Consider the following 18,527-nt stretch of genomic DNA (forward strand, 5'->3'; position numbering starts at 1 on the left):
TCTGGACACATGGTTGAAAACGACTTAAAAGTTCATGGCGCCCTCCATCGGTAATGCTGGAATTCAATATTGTTGGCCCACCCTTAGCCTTGATGACAGCTTCCACTCTCGCAGGCATACGTTCAATAAGGTACTGGAAGGTTCCTTGGAGAATGGCAGCCCATTCTTCACGGAGTGCTGCACTGAGGAGAGTTGTTGATGTCAATCGGTGAGTCCTGGAACGTAGTCGGCGTTCCAGAATATCCCAAAGGTGTTCTGCAGGATTCAGGTCAGGACTCTGTGCAGGCCAGTCAATTACAGGGATGTTCTTGTCGTGTAACCACTCCGCGACGGGCCGTGCATTATGAACAGGTGCTTGATCATGTTGAAAGATGCAATCGCCACCCCCGAATTGCTCTTCAGCAGTGGGAAGCAAGAAGGTACTCATAATGCACGGCCCGTCGCGGAGTGGTTACACGACAAGAACATCCCTGTAATTGACTGGCCTGCACAGAGTCCTGACCTGAATCCTGCAGAACACTCACACGAGGACTCATCCACTTTCTCACTGGTCATGGACCCTATCCGACATACTTATGTCGGTTTGGGAAAAGGGCAACCCCCGAGTGTGACTGTGGCGCGGCGGAAGGAACTCCCGAACATGTGGTTTTCGAGTGCCCTCTCTTCAATGACGTGGCGACAACATAGAGACAGACTTCCATACAACGAGACATACGACCTTCTAAGACAAGAAGACACTTTCCATACCCTGAATGCTCTGGCAGAAGAGGTATCGCGAAAAGTTTTAATAGAGTACTTGAGGAATCAAGAGTAAATACCAAATTCTCAACCAACCAACCGATTAAGACCTGATCCCAATCCCATACCGCCTGTGCGTGGAATGGCCGACCTCCATTAGTTGGAAACCACCACGTATGGGATCAGGGGGATGGGATCAATCACACCGATTATGACAAGCACCAATTATGACGTAGGTTAAGTTAGTAGAGTAGGACTTAGATTAGAATACTAACATAGGGAACTGCAGCGATTACTAACTTTGGCCGGCCCAGTGCCAGGGGCACGCTCCTCGGGATTAGCTCGAGGAGCCTGGCCACTCCAAGTAGGTTTGTACTTACTGGCACACCTGTGACGCTGCAGTTAGTAGTCATTTCTAGGTTAGACGTAGGTAAAATTAAACTGCCCATTGCACCGTAGGAAATTAACACCAGCTTAGGAACTTAAAAAGTAGTAGTTCACTAATATAAATTGTAGGTAAATTAAAGTGTCCATTGTTACTGTAGGAATTCAACACCAGCTTAGAAACTTAAAAGTAGCTCACTAACACAAATTGTAATATTAGCTGCAAATTTTTAGACTTATGTAACAATTATGGCCCACTAATCATGTTAGGAGGTGGGCTAAATATGTATAATTAATATTGTGTTAATAAAGATTTAAAAAAAAAAGGTACTTAAAACCAATATAGGCCTGTGCTGTGATAGTGCAAGTCCCCTCCATGAAAAACGAGACCATACCATAACACCACCACCTCCGAGTTTTACTGTTGGCACTATACACGTTGGCACCATGCCCGCACCCTGCCATCGGATCACACATTGTATACCGTGATTCGTCTCTCCACACAACGTTTTTCCACTGTTCAATCGTCCATTGTTTACGCTCCTTACACCAAGTGAGGCGTCGTTTTGCATTTACCGGTGTGATGTGTGGCTTATGAGCAGCCGCTCGACCACGAAATCCAAGTTTTCTCACCTCCCACATAACTGTCATAGTACTTGCAGTGGATCCTGATGCAATTTGGAATTCCTTTGCGATGGTCTGGATAGATGTCTGCCTATTACACATACCACCCTCTTCAACTGTTGGCAGTCTCTGTCAGTCAACAGACGAGGTCGCCCTTGCGCTTTTGTGCTGTATGGGTCCCTTACGTTTTCACTTCACTATCAAATCAGAAACAGTGGACCTAGGGATGTTTCGGAATGTCGAAATCTCGTGCACAGACATAAGACACAAGTGACACAGTGGACCTAGGGATATTTCAGAGTGTAGAAATTTCGCGTACAGACGTATGACACAAGTGACACCCAATCACTTGACCACGTTCGAAGTCTGTGAGTTCCGCGGAGCGGGGATTCCGCTGTCAATGTCTAATGACTACTGACTACTGAGGTCGCTGATATTGAGTAGCTGGCAGTAGGTGACAGCACAATGCTCCTAATATGAAAAACGTATGTTTTTGGGGGTGTCCGGATGCTTTTGATCACAGAGTGTATACATTCCTAACTGGACTGTTTTCTTTTTTTTTACGTGGGCTCTGTGTATTAGAATTCCGATTTCTTTCGTGTACATCACATAAAAAAGATTCAGTTATAAACTTGCAATCTAAGGGCTTAGCACGATGATTAACGTATCCTAAAATCAAAAGACAAAAGGTTGTGGTGTCCAAATACTTTTAAACTGGCAGTATATTTACCGGTTTATGTTTATCAGCTCCGTATTTTTATAAATAAAATTAGAAGATTTGCAGTGAAAATCGTATCATACTAATTAATTTCACACAACTTTCAGCATTCCAAGGGTAAGTTAAGCGAAGGCGAGCAGTAAAGTCCTTGAAAACTCAGATTCCAATCCTGTCACACGGAACCAGTCATACATAAGACTAAACAGTTGTTCATTTTGGGAAACTCCATTGCGGTACCGTACATAACAGATCTTTGACAGAAGTACGATATTTTATTTAAGTTGTCTAGATCTGACATCTTTTCATTGTTACTGATAAATTTAATGCGTAAGAACATTGTGAAAACAAACGAATTTTCTGTCTAACTATAACACTTTTTTTTAAGTTCTTTAAAGCTCTATCTTCATTCCATTCTTACTCAGTTCGTTCTGTATAGATTTTATGTCTCGCGTGTTTGCCGAAAAGTCGGTCTTCTGTGCTTATTGACTGAGCACTTTCTTCCAGATGACGCTTGTTTCCGATACCGGTACGCTGTTGTCGGGGAACGTGATATCAATTGTTTTAAACACACTACCGCGAAGCAGTGCAGTATCCGTTTCATAGAGTGAGTAATTATAATCCGGTGGTGGTGTTTCGCTATGGATGGAAGTGGAGACATAGTAGTACAGGTTCGCCAAGATAATGAACCGCGAATGACAAAAAAGTCTCTGCGAAAAATCTGCACGGACAACAACTTGTATGTGACGCCGCATTTAAATGATGTTTTGTATCTACATTACAAAGGCTTCAGTAAAATAGAGAACCTAGAAGAATACACTGGGCTGAAATGTCTCTGGTTGCAAAATAATGACATTGAGAAGATTGAGAATCTCGAAAATCAAACAAATTTGAAAAGTCTTTTTTTGCACTACAATTTAATTGAGAAAATCGAAAATTTGGAAGTGCTTCAGGAGTTAGATACAGTGGATTTGAGCCACAATTCAATCCGAAAATTAGAAACTATAGACGCTCTGCCAGTGCTTGACTCTCTGTACATAACACATAACAAGCTTCAAACAGTTGAAGACATAGAAATTCTGACAAAATGTAAGCAGCTGAGTGTTTTGGACTTGTCTTTCAATCATTTGGACAGTCCCGACATTGTTAATGTGCTTGGTGCCATGGAAAACCTTCGAGTTCTTACGCTGACAGGAAACCCTGTACTCAAACAGCTTTCTCCATACAGAAAGTTAATAATAATAAACTGCAAACATTTATTACATCTAGATGAACGCCCGGTATTTGATAAAGACAGAGCATGCACAGAAGCATGGTTTGCAGGTGGGGAGGAAGCAGAAAAGAAACTAATGGAAAGATTTATACAAGAAGATAGAGATATATGCCTAAGAAGTGCTTTGGAACTTATACAAATGCGTGATAGGAAAATTGCAGAGAGGGCTGCACAACTAGCCGATGACACACTACAGTGTGTTTCATTACTGTTTTCAGAATATTCCCAGTTACCCAACACACAATTACAAATTACAGCCAGTCATTCTAATGATGTCAAAAGTAACTACACAAATGCACAGAAAACTGGGGAAAGTATTCAAGGTAAAATAGATAATAAGGCATTATATAAACAAATTTTAGACAGTAAAATACAAGTAACTAAGTGCAGCATGTTATGGAAGTCTCATACAAAAATGAAATGCTGTCTATTCTGTTTCAGACCTTGGAAAGCAAACAGTGCCAGAAAAGACTCATGATGCAGAGCTCTCGCAATGTGCAGCCTCCGAGAACAACAGCTGTGAATTTAGTTTGAATGCCATTACTGCTGGGGATAAAGGCACCTATGAAAGCTACAACAAAGAAACTGCAGTGCTTAGAGAACAGGAAAATCTTCATAATTTAGGACAATGTGAATTAGAAACAGATAACTATTGTAAAAATACACTTGAAGTGGATGGATATAGAACCTGTGTGCATGAGAGAATCAAAATACATGACACTTGTGTAAACAACACAGATTGTACACAGACTTGGGCAGAAAATAATTGCACAGATAGTCTAGTTTGTCTGACTGATACCCATCATGATCATCAAATATTTTTTTCTTCAGTTTGTGGTCAGAAGGTCTCTGTACCCACTGAGGAGCAAATGTTCTACAGTGCGTACATAGACAACACAGTGGAAAAACAGGAGGAGAGTGGCAGTGATACCAGAGAAGGCAAATATAAGAACTTCACCTACGACAATTGTGAAAATGCAATAGCTTGTGATTGCAGAACAGAACATGCTGTTAAATGTAATGCAAAAATAACTGCTCATGGTCTTTCAAGTGACAAACAATTTACAGTACACAAAGCAGCAAAAAACATAGCATGCAACCTAAGCACTTCCTCATCTGAAAGTAATAGCTGTAATATAGAAAAAGAGCTTGCATTGCACGACAGAGAGAGAATGGTGCTTGACAAGCAGATGAAACCAGACTGTTTGAACACTGGGGTGTTGCAAAACGAAGGTGAAAAGAGCCCACAGTCTGACTGTTATAACACAGATTTAACTCACAAAGCAGTTGCACCAACCTCTGAGGAAAATCTATTAATGTACAATGGGAATAAATTAACAGGTGTAGACATGGCAGAACGATTATTAAGTCAACAGTCTGCATACAATCCTCAAGAAGATAATATTGCAGATGATCATGGTGATGATAGAACACTGGGTTCGGGGAACAGTAAAGATGAAACTGTTGTGCTACAGAAACAATAGGTTCAGATTGTGTTTCTTCATTTAGTTATGGATAACATTCTGCAGGAACCAAATTTTTCACTGCACATCTGTTACTTATGATGGGTGCATATCAAGTGAAACGAGAAACCTCATAAAACACAATGTGCCAATTCTAATTAATGTATATGCCTCTGATGAATTTGCTCTTACCTTAAATAAGAAAGCAGAGGTTTCTGAATCAGACTATTCTGTCTTCTCATTAAATAAAGAAAGACATATATGAAAGTGACCCAGAAAGCTACTAATGTAACAGATCCTACCAAGAATCTTGCACTGCTCCCTCCATCAAAGAATGTATGCAAGAAGACAATCTCAATAATCAGCCTTAGATTTTTGGAAATACTGCAATTAGTGTCAAACCATTTGAGTAGCCAGACTGTCTTAATGACAGGAAGTCGTAATAAAATATAGAGTGTAACTATTCAGATTTGGCTTCACATTAAACCTACATATTTTTGGACAAAGAAAAAAAAACTGAAAATACATAATATACTTGAGCATTTTTTTTAATTATACTTTTTTACAGTTTACCAAATAACCATTGTTCTACATTCATCATTCCCAAACACTTTGATTAAAAGCTCCGTAAAGATGGATGACTGTATTCTGCATTGCTGTTTTGTTTGGTAGTTTTACACATATAACTTAGCCCCTGCAAAATTAATTTTCATGTACATGGCAACAATGTTAACTGAAAGCGAGAACACTTAAATTTAGACCACATTTGGTACCTTACATTTATATGTTATTAATGCTATTACTTTACCATAATTCTTAGCTTTTGGATGAGTACTGGTGTATTGCTGTATGAAAACATTTACAGATAACAGACTTAAACTGTCTATCTGATTGTAACATCCTATTACAATTAAGAGAATTTCTTTCTCAGTGTGATGAGAATGAATAGTAAAGTGTTTATATTAATATGCTCACATGTGAAAGGCTGATGTCTTCATCTGTGAACCAGCTGTATTTTACTGTCTGTCTCTCTGCACAGTAATTTTCTGCCTTAAAATCAAATAGACAAAATACTGCTGTTATTTCAAATAGTTGCTGATATGGCTACTGAAGATTCATGTATTGACAGTGTGGTGGTAACATTCATATGACCTCCATTATTTGATACCATTTTATATTTAGTGTTAATTTATCATCATAATACAAGTGCCAGAAAAAAAAGTTTTAAGTGTGAACTATATGTCTTCCACTAGATTGTTCAGTCTCTTGTAATTCACAGTTCTTATTCACACGCTGACTTCATCTATATCTCCTTCTATACTTTGCAAACCACTGCGAGGTGCATGGCTAGGGGAGATCTCTTTGTACCAGTTAATAGTGTCTCTTTCTGTTCCGTTCACACAAAGCATGGGAAAAATTGTGAACTGTTTTATTCATCTCATAATGTACATTTGCAATCCATTTGGATTGTGTACAGGAGACATGTCAAAAATTTATAAAACATTTACAATGATTTTTACATTAATAAATAATAGCACTATAATAAATAACAACACTATAACGATAACACATTGTACCCAGCTCAAATTTCCAGTTTGTCCCGCATGAATTCATCCACTGAGTAATAATTAATGTATATGCCTCTGATAGCTTTCTTTTAAGTGAACCTTGACTCATCTGCATCAACTTGTTCCCTTTTAATTTATTACAAATTTTCATTCCCATGTATTGAGGTCCCTGGGCATACAGTCTGAGGTGGTGGGTGGGGAGCATAAAATTTTCTTCATTTCTGGCATCATGTGAATGGACAAAATGGTTTCCCTCAAATAATTCACGTCTGGTGTACAAAAATATAATAAACTCATATATGTATAATGATGGCAGAATCAATATTTTAAGTTTTCTAAATAATGGTCGAGATGGTTCTTTGTGATTTGCAGTGCACATATTTCATATGATTTTTTTCTGTATTTTTGGTATCCGCACTATGTTTGTCGAGTTACCCCAAAATACAATCCCATACCTAATAATGGATTCATAGTAGCTTTTATATGCTACTTTTTGTGTGTCCATGTCAATTGCAGTTGACAATATTTGCATTGCAAATGCAAAGCTGCTCAGTTTGTTTGCCAGGTATTCAATGTGTGCCTGCCAGCCCAAATTTTTATCTACATTTAAACCTAAGAATTTGACCTTGGTTGTTGTGTACAATCTTAATCTGCTCACATTTTGACTGTTTGGTTCTAAACTGCATCACGTGAGTCTTAGATATGTTTAGATTCAACCCATTTAGCAGAAACCAAGAGTCTAAGGTACTGAGGGTACTGATCGCAGATCTGGGAATTTTTTCCGAGTCCTGATCTTCAACTAAGACAGAAGTATCATCTGCGAACAGAACTGAGGGGGACTGATATTTAATGGTAAGTCATTAACATAAATGAGAAATAGGACTGGACCTAATATGGAGCCTTGTGGAACACCCTGAGATATTTTTCTTCCAGTCAGAAAAACAGTATGTGGAATTTGAAGAAATGCTAACTCTTTGCTTTCTGTTGGATAAGTAGGATTTAAGCCATTGTAGGGCACTGCCGCTAAAGCCACACTTTTCAAATTTGTAGACAAACAATGCATGGTTTATGGAATCAAACGCCTTTGTGAGGTCGCTGAAAATTTCTGCCATCTTATTGCTCTTGTCTAATGATGTGCTTATTTTCTGAATGAAACTGTTTACTGCATCAATGGTGTTTTTACCCTGCTGAAAACCAAATTGATTGTTTAGAATAACAGAATATTTTTCAATGAAGTTTTGGATTTGTGTAACAGCAGGTTTTTCAAATATTTTAGATAGGACTGGGAGAATCAAGATAGGATGATAATTTCCCATGATCTCTCTTGATCCCTTCTTGAAGAGTGGTTTGACTTCAGCATATTTCAGAACCTGTGGGAAACAGCCCTCTTCAAAACACTGATTTATTATCTGAGCTAGTGGGTTTGCAATTCTACTGTGTACCACTTTAATAATTTTGGTGGGTATTCCATCCCGACCTGCAGATTTTTTGTTTCTTAATGTTAGAATAGCATTTTATACATCCCCCACAGAAACTTTTGAGAATTTTGTAAAGTTTTCAGAGTTTTCGCCTAGGCCAAAGGAATTTACTTTGTTGTAATAGTCTGTTACATCTACATCAGACTTTGCTACATTTATAAAGAATTCATTGAAGTACTCTGGTATTTGAGTTGGATTTACAATAGCATTTCCTTCAATGTCAACTTTTGAAATTTCTTGGTTACAGGCTTTAACACCTAACTCAGATTTAATGACAGACCACACAGCCTTTGTCTTATTTTTATGATTTAAAATTAGCCTGTTATTTGCCAGTTGTTTTACTCCCTTGAAAACTCTTTTAAATATGGTTTTAATGAAATCAATATCTTTATTATATTTTAGTTCTGTGTGCAGTTGCCTTTTCATTACACTGGAAATTTTTATGCCCTGGGTAATCCACTTTACTGTATTTGTTATTTTACTGCTGCACATTAATTGCTTTAGCAGGTCACCTGCGGAAAAGACCACCATAATTGACAATATTATTATGGAGCTTCAGAATGAACTGAGGCATAAAAGAACCTTAACAATTATACCAGCAACAGTGAAAAACAAAATTCTGGAGTTTGTTATCACTCAGGCAAAATTAGAAGGGCAGAACGACCAGTTAAGTAAAGAAAATGACAATTTACATAAAGAATTAGCTAACAGCAATGCATCAGACGCACTGGAATGAATTCACTGTCTGGAATCAGAAATAACCAATCTCAAATCAGTAAATCAAAGATTAAGGACAGAAGGTAAGTCAACTCCACTGTCCTTTGCAGCAGCTGGCTCAGCTTCAAAACCAAAGAGCAAAGCAGAACAACACATACAGCAAACCAAAGCAAAACAGTCAAGTGTTCTCTTCTTCAGATCAGAAAACAATCAAGACGCAAGTGAAACAATCTCTAAAACAAACAATCCCAGAAAATACAAAGTAAAAATAAAAGTATTTAGAATCACAGGAAACTCAGACATCTTAGAAATGGAAACACTAGCAGATAAAAGGAAAATCATAGAAAATACAATCCAACTAAAAGATATTAGGAGGGAAGAGCCAAGGAAATTCAAACCTCTCCTCGCAGTGTATCAGGTTGCAACTACTTTAACTTATCAGGACATCGTGGAGCTACTATATGAGATCAACTTAAGTGAATACATATCTAATGAAGAGTTCTACTAGGAGGTCAAAATAAAATTCAAAACAGACCCAAAAGGTAAACAAACAGTTAATAACATCCTGGAAGTCACTCCAAGGGTTCATCTTCTGCTGCTGCAAAGGGAAATAGTCTATATTCAGTTCAAGTTCTTATACATAAGAGATTTTGTGACTGTTCAGGAATGCTTCAATTGCTGCGACCTACGTCACCTATCAAAATGTTGTGATATAGAACCAGTCTGTGGAAAATGTGTGAAACCAGACCACAAGAAGTTAGAATGCTGAGAGGAAGCCACAGCTGGAGTATACCATGCAAATATAGGAACAGGCTTTTTATAAGGCAGGGGGACCTGATCGTTCTACCTACAAGCAATTTGTATGAGAGGCAAATAGAGTGCAATGAAAATGACATTACCAACAACATTCACTGAAACAGAGTACACCTACAATGATCAGACACTAAAGCCCTCCTAAAATAATGGTACAGATATGCAAAGAAACAACACTTGCAAGCTTAAACATAAGTTTCCACCAACTAAAATGAGAGATTGGCAGTGTGCAGTCACCCGGCAACAAAATGTGGATAGCACAATTAACAGATCTAGAAATGAACAATCTTACATTGCTGCAAACATTTAACATAACACAGCAAAGATATTTTAACATCACTGATTATGTAGATGACATGTGTGCAGGGAGTCATTGACTACCTTGTAGGAAGACAGATAAAAACACAAAATGTTCCAGTGGGAAATCTTCCAGACTGGACTTCTGCTATGAGTGGAAGAGCTGGAAGAGGAAGGTTTCTGCCAGTGTAGTGGGGAATATAACAAAACAACCAGAAAACAAACACAAAAGGATGCCCTACGGTACTTCAGTGATACCAACACATATTCATCTCACAACACAGAAAAACAAGGAACAGATATTGACACGCCAGTACAAGAAACACAAAAAAGTTCACTAGGTCAAAACACATCATTAAAATTACATTCAGAATATGACCCTAGCAAGTTCAGTGTGTACATAAAGCCCATACATTTTACATGTGGTGGCAGCACACACAGCACAAACACACAGGGAAATAGCCACAAAAAAACACTCAGTTGCCAAATAACCTTGGGATAGGCAAACAATACTACAAAAACAGAGATACTGGAAGTTCAATGCTAAATAGAAACAATCTACCTAATAATACAGTTAAAAATACTTCATCCACACACAATTCGCAGTGTACACAAACAACAAGGGAAGACAAATGTTTCACAGAACATGCACAGAAACCATAACAACACAATAATATGATACCTGATTATGATAGTTTTGAGAGTAACTTATGCATAAGCAGGTTGGGAAACAGGGAAATTTTTCAGACAGCTCTGTGTTTGATGTAATGCCTCAATCACCCAAAATAGGAAAAAATATGTTTCCCTACAACATAGCAGACTGACAGAATGATACTTGGGATAGAGAACTGGCCAACCACCCATCGTGAGCTTTGCAGACTCTTAGGACAAGCATGCGCATGAAGAGGTGTATGTTTAAACATAGATAAAGTTTATAAGGACTTTGTCAGGGTAAATGGGCACATTTATTACGACCCCAGATAGACAACAACTGAGTGCTACTAGATACCCCCTGCTGTGAAGAGCATACAACTAAACTGCAATAGCAGCACTTTGGTTGAAGTGGATCTGGATAGACACCTGAATGAAGTACAGTCAGATATAATCTGTCTTGAAAAGCCAGATATGCATGGCAGGAGACTTACAGGCCTTCCCAAACAGGTCATCACAATTACCAGGACCTTATTTGCCACTGCTGCAATTGTAATAATGAACTTAAATTACACAGTCACAAAAACAACAAAACTTGGTTCTGAACATGTAACAACAGCTGAAATTACTCACGGATGCGAATCTTGGATTAGCACATCCATGTATGCACAGTATTCATGTGACATAGAGCCCTTTGCTGACCAAATAAGATATATAGCACAATTTTCTAGGGACGAAATATTACTCATTCTTAGTGACATCAATGCACGGTTGACTCTATGGCACTCAATAAAAAAATGAATGCAGCCTCTTTGTTCTAAACAAAAAAAACAGGACAAATGCCTACATATTGCAACAATGCAGGAGGAACGAGAAATATTGACATCTCCTAGTAAATGTGAAATCCATAATACATGTCAACAAATGGGAAGTACTAGAAAATGCAACACACAGTAGCCATAGCAACATAGTCATCTACCTAAACACATACACATACACATACACAAACACACAAACTTCACATCAACAAAAACAATGACTTCTAAACAAGCCTGACTGGCAAAAGTTAAGGTGGTTGAAGAATTTTCCCTCCATATAGTCTATGGTAGCATAGACTATAAAACTCACATTCTGATGAACCTACTTCAAAAATCACAACAATTAAATATCCCAAAGACCAAGTGTGCACCGAAACAGAAACTCCCCTGGTCCAATGAGTTAAAACTAAGGAAAGATGCTAGAGGCAAATGGAAACATTACAAAAAAGCAAAATCAGCACAAGAGAGGGAGGGAAGATTGCAACTATACCGTGATGCAAAGCAAAAATATGAAAACAAATTATACAAGAACAGACAGGATCACTAGAACAATTTTATCAAAATTCAGCTACAAAAGTACCATCAGCTCTTAGTTGCACAGACAACACTGCTACAAGGGGCTGCACATGTTCAGCAACATCATACAGACCCAAAGATAAATGGATCACATGTACGCAAATGGCCCTGTTACTGTCCCATTTGTCCAATAAGAGGTAGTGTTAGCAATAAAACTATTAAAGAATAAGAAGACTTCCGGTCCAGATGGTATACATTCAGAAACATTAAAATACTGTTGCACAGGTCTCCCCCCCCCCCCCCCCCCTTTCTGACAGTTACTGAATGAAGCACTGCTGCAAGGTAGGGTCCCTGCCATGTGGGAAACAATGAACATAATAATCATCCAAAAATTGGAGGATCAGGACCCAACAGACCCAAAGAGCTACAGGCCCATCTGCCTCTTTAACACTTTGGCTAAGGTGCAAGAGAGGCTCCAGTGTAATTGATAACAGTCATACAGGATGCTCTTCAACCTTCATCCACACCAGTAGCCTTTTAGAATGATGCAGTTAACCACACACTGGAAATTATATAAGACTCACAAGAAAAATATGGAGTAGCAATAGCAATTGATATAGCAGGTGCCTTTGACAGTCTCTGGTGGCCTGTCTTGTTTGCAAGGGTATGAGATGTGCAGATACCAAGTCCTATACAGCAGATTACTTAACTGCTGAAAAGATAGAGTGGTGCAATGACAAGCAGGAACACAAAAAGCTATCGAGAAAACAAAAGTATGCCCAGAAGGCTCAATCTGTGGGCCAATTTTCTGGGATATTGCCGTAAAACCAATCTGGACGAAGATGATAGGGTGAAGAGTATAGTAACCTATGCTGATGACTTCCTAGTAGTAATAACTGGCAAACCTGAGAGTGCAACTTGAAAGCAAGGTTACACAACTCATAAAATTAAGTGACTGGTGCAGCCATAACAACCTCACAACTGCAGCAAACAAGACAGCATATTTACTGATCAAAGGGGCCTTGCTGAGAAACCCCACGATTAGGATGAACAACACTAGCATACAAAGGAAAATAACCACAAGATACCTAGGGATAAACCTCAATGAAAAATTGACATTCAATGAGCACATAAGACTTACAACTGAAAAAGCTACAATACTAATGCACAAACTCGCCACACTAAACTAATCTCACTACAGACTACCACTGCAGACACTGTGAATGTATCATACAGGCCTCTTTGAATCTATAATGTGTTTTGAGGCAAGTGCGTGGGCACATCGACTGTCACTCATGATCCAAAAATCCATTGTGAGGCGTGGACAAAGAGGTGTATTGCTCAGAATGTCAGGGGCATGTCACACCATATCCACGGAAACCCTATGTGTTTTACTTGCAACATACCCTATTGGCACAATCATTAGACACAGTGCGGCAGTATACTGGCTCAAAAGGGGTAGACTGGATAAGATACATGACATAACAGGGTATAATATTACAGATAATTGTCAATTAAATCTTTGGAAGACTGAGACACGGCAAAAAGAATGAGAAATGTGACAGGGGCCATTGGGTTTTCTCCTTCTTCCCAGACATCTGGAAATGGTTGAGGCTCAGATACATTGACCCAAGTTGCAGTACGGCACATTTCCTGACAGACCACGGGCCTTACCTTACACATCTGCAGCACTTTGGCCTTATGCAAAGTGATATGTGTGAATGTGGGTAACATGGATCCCCTGAACACATAACACTAAAATGTGGCATACCCCCACACATACTGTTGACGTCAGAAATTGAAGACATACGGCAAGTTTTAAGAGGCCTAGGTAACTGGAGCATGCTTAGTCGCACCACTGATGAAATATGAAGAATGCTACCCAAGATTTATAAGTAACAATGACCATGTACAACATCATGACTTGAAACACACCTACACCACAACATGATGGATGGAGCAACAGAGATTCAAACACTGATACTGAAACAGATGAACGTAAAGACACAGATAATGAAGGAACACTCTAATGTGATCAGATACATATACAGCATAGTAGTAGATCAGATGACTGCAACAATACTACAAGCAATACATACATGGAATTTAGAAATAAGTTACAAATAAATAGAACAACGAATTTTCCTGTTTGTACAAGTAAAGCAAGTAATTATTTAGTACAAGTAAAACAAGTAGTTATTTAGTTGTTTGGATCATTATTTTCAAACATGTAATTGTGTAATTTGTGAAATGTATCAGATGCAAACTGTAAAACATGTGAACTTTATAAAATTGTGCATAAACATACATATGCAGTATAATGAGTTGTAAATACACAAACAGAAGTGCACAACATAGATAGAAGCACCCTTCGGGGAGAGTCGCCTTCTGAGGCTCCTCTCCTGCTTACGGGGCAGTTAAGTTGAATAGGCAACTGTAGTAATAAATAGTACTGTTGTAACTTATATACACATTATGTAGAGTTAATATCATGACATACATATGTACAGTAGCAGCTAGCTATAGTAGAATAGAATATACTCATGGTGTTTACCAAAGCCCTCCCACTTGAAATAGCTACGTAAAGCAACATCTTTTGCTGCCTAAATCTTTCCTTTTATGTATTATTTTCTTTTTAAGAATATAATAATTTTTTTATTCCTTCTTTTCTTCCATTCCTGAATTGTACAAGCAAACAATCCACTATAGTTACCAGGGTGGTGATTCACTCTGTAATGTTATCCTTTACATAGTTTAGTTATCTTCACTTCACTATTTTTCAGATATTTGTCAACTGGGATGTCTTTCAATGCGCTGCCACACTCCTTTCAGATAGATCTAATCACAGTCGCACAATATGTGTATGAAACATGTGCTACAATATAGGAAATCCTGAGTTGTGTACACCTGCCTCCTCCTACTACACAACACATGTATGACAAATGGAATTTTCTGAATTGTGTGGGGGCCACTGACAGTAAGCGTATCAGGGATGAACGTCCTTCTCATTCTGAGTCAATGTACCACGATGTACAAAAACAGTCCCTCACCAAAAATTTACAAAAAGTGAGATACTGACATCACCTATAAATAGAATGATGAACTGCATGTCTATGGTACTAGTTTCACCAAAACAATTCCACATTACAAAATACTGGTTTTAAGTAAATTCATGTTCTACAAAAACAGTTCTTTTTCTACAAGAATGGCCCTTGTCTATGGATGTTTTTGTTGGAAATGTTGGCTATTCTGATAACCAAGAAGACTGCCTCCATTTCAAGAGTTACTCAATTCCGTTGTTGGTTTTGTTACATTATTCTGCTATGAATTGTACATTTACACATCCTTTTCAACACAGATAGTGAGGCTAAGGGTGCAAGAAAGCATGCAAACAAGAAAGAAGAAATGATTGCAGATGCAAAAGTAAACGGACAAAGTCATATTAATCATGTTGGAAAGATGGTATAAGAAAAACTATTTGTTTTGCATTTCCTTGCCAAAAGCATGCAATGTTTGAATATAATTCTTCACTATTGTGTTTAGCTTTACAAATAACAAAATTAAAATAACTTTAAATAACATGTAGTAACTTATTTTCATTGTTGCCTTTAGGTGCATCTGATACAAGTTCTTTGTAAGAATAAATGCATATCAATGTGAGAAATCTTCATGGAGTTCTTCAAGATGCCAGTTAAAAATGTCCCAGGAGTGTTATTTAGCTGGTTCAATTACAATGGATGCTTTCAGTGCAGGAGAGAAATGAAAGGTAAATGGAAATGCAAAGTACAGCCACTTGTCATCGTTCTTCTACAAGGTAAGGATTAATGAAAATGGCAGTCCCACAGATGTACCCAAATGTTGAAATGCCTTTTTAGTTTTTCAGTAGATTACAAGCCACATCAAAGGTACATTCAATCCTCTTTAGTCTCTGGCAGTCCATCACCTAAAGATAAGAGAAGATCCCATGGACGTGTCCTGAGGATATAGAGAACTTGGTTGTTGAAAATTACTCAATCAGAGATGCTTCAGACTGCAGACATTTACTAGAAACGTGGAGTATTAATGCAATGCATACCATGTTTCTTGAGATGTATTAGGTAAATATTCCAAACAAGTTATATTCAGCTGCTTTTTCTTAAATGTTTAATATTAAGTTCAGAATACCTATGTCTGACATATGTACACTTTGTGACATTCTAAAGGTGAAAATTCAGTCATCATATTCTGGCAAAGCAACCAGTGTGAGGGAGGAGGAGTTGCATCTCTGAAAAACAGAAATGTTTCAGGAAACAAGGAAACTGAAACAGCGAACTCACAATTTTATGCTAGACCCTTATGGCATTCTGTTTTTTGGATACACAGTTTCTATGACAATAACACATCTCTATACATGTGTCATGAGGGGCCTGGGAAATGGGGTCTAAGCAAGGTGACATCACATCTTTTCCATTACATTAGAAATATGAAAAACAAGGGAGATGGTCTACCCTTGGCATCCAATAGGGGTTCCTGGCAAGAATAAGAACTATAGTTCCTGTATCTGTTGGTGCACTGTTTGAAAATGTTCAATATGATCACTACATGTTCCCAGTTAGGGGTCATTCATACCTTCCCAATGATCAGGACTTTGCACTATCTGTAAGGGAAAAACCGTGGAGAATGTAGATACTCCATAGCAGTGGAATGACACAATGGTATCATGTCATAAGAAACCAAGCCTCTTGAAGCTTTAAGTGTTGCACAAGAAAATATTTTGAATGTAAAGGACCACCTCCTCAGCTGAAGAAGCTTAATGTGTACAGGGTAGATAGGCAACATCCACTTGCAGCTGTGAGAGACACTTATACTGGGCCATTGAGAATATGAATCATATGGCGCAAGGAACATGTGCTTTCAGAACTTAATTTTCCCTGGCTGAGTACAGGATGATCTGATATCAATGGTGCAGTAATGAATGATTTGCCAAGTATGTGTCCTGTATTAACAGATAAAGGAATGAAATTTTCTTAATTCTTTTATAAAAGTAACAATGGACAGTGCTTGCACTAATGAGGCAGATAATAGCAGTGATGAAGAGCCATGAACGAAAAACTGGAAAAAATTATATGAGGCAATTTTTCATGTTTTAGCATTGCTCAGTTATGTTGTAACACTAAAAATTAACCCAATTCAGTTATGGTATAACATTACAAATTAACACAAAGTTAGCCGGCCGAAGTGGCCGTGCGGTTAAAGGCGCTGCAGTCTGGAACCGCAAGACCGCTACGGTCGCAGGTTCGAATCCTGCCTCGGGCATGGATGTTTGTGATGTCCTTCGGTTAGTTAGGTTTAACTAGTTCTAAGTTCTAGGGGACTAATGACCTCAGCAGTTGAGTCCCATAGTGCTCAGAGCCATTTGAACCATTTTTTAACACAAAGTTATTAAAGAATATACTGGAAATTCTTCTTTTCTCTTTCAAAAAAGAACTTATGTCCCATGGTTTTCTTACAAAAACAGCTCATGTCATTACATAATCATGTTTACTACAGTATATCTTGGTCATAATCAATCAGGAATAAACTTACTCAAAGGTTAAAATATAGGTTTGATAGTCTAGTTATGGTATAATGTAATACATTTTAACTGTCTGAAAACTGTGGGTTGCTAGAAAGTTTTTTCTGCATTCTGAAAAATTATATGGAATGGACAAGTCCTGTTTTTGTAAAAAGCCTTTCAATTACAATTTTGTCTTTTTTCATTTGCTTGACTAGCTGTAGCTGACTAACTGCAAATTAACAGCAATTGACCTTGGAGGTGATGACAAACAATCAGATGCCAAGACATTTAGGGAAACTGATCTGTACAATAATATTTAGAATGTTCTGCAAAACTGGCAACCACCAAAGGAACTAGGTGGCACATTAGTGAAAGTCCCTTCAGTGTTGATTGAAAATGAAGCCTTTCCCCTATCGAAAAATTTAATGCATCCATTTCCTGGACTGTCACTGAGTGAGGAAGAAAGGTTTGAAAACCAGAGAGCTTAACGACAGAAGGCATGGTAATATGCAAGACAGAGATTACTATTAAAACAACATCGTGCATGAGTTGATAAGTGTGAGAAGCTAAGTGCATTGTACGTAACAGAGGTGGGAGGGGGCAGTGAAAAATAGATGGGAAAGACAATGAATGATGTAGAAAACTAAAACAGAGTGAAGGAAAGAGTAGTTACAGTGAAGAAAGGCTGACACAGAGGAAATTAACGTAAACTAAGATCAGGTGGGTGGTGAGAACCACGGACATGTTGTAGTGCTAGTTACCACCTGCGAAGTTCTGAGAAACCGGTGTCTGGGGAAAGAATCCAGACAGTGTGTGCAGTGAAACAGGTGCCGATATCACGAATATCATGTTGTAGAGCAGGCTCTGGAACAGGATATTGTGAGTTGGCAGTATATATCCTCTTCCTATGTCCATTCATCCTAATTGACAATTTGT

The 18,527-nt window shown here is 38.2% G+C and overlaps 1 protein-coding gene across 1 annotated transcript; it reads left to right on the forward strand.

The window, feature by feature from the left end:
- The first annotated feature begins 3,102 nt into the window (after window positions 1–3,102).
- Window positions 3,103–5,218, forward strand: LOC126263465 (dynein axonemal assembly factor 1-like). The gene is made up of 3 exons (XM_049960557.1): window positions 3,103–4,057; window positions 4,176–4,388; window positions 4,566–5,218. The coding sequence occupies exons 1-3, from the start codon at window positions 3,103–3,105 to the stop codon at window positions 5,216–5,218; spliced, it is 1,821 nt and encodes a 606-aa protein (XP_049816514.1).
- Window positions 5,219–18,527: the final 13,309 nt, after the last annotated feature.

Source organism: Schistocerca nitens, chromosome 6 (assembly GCF_023898315.1).
Source record: "Schistocerca nitens isolate TAMUIC-IGC-003100 chromosome 6, iqSchNite1.1, whole genome shotgun sequence".
Taxonomy (NCBI): Eukaryota; Metazoa; Arthropoda; class Insecta; order Orthoptera; family Acrididae; genus Schistocerca; species Schistocerca nitens.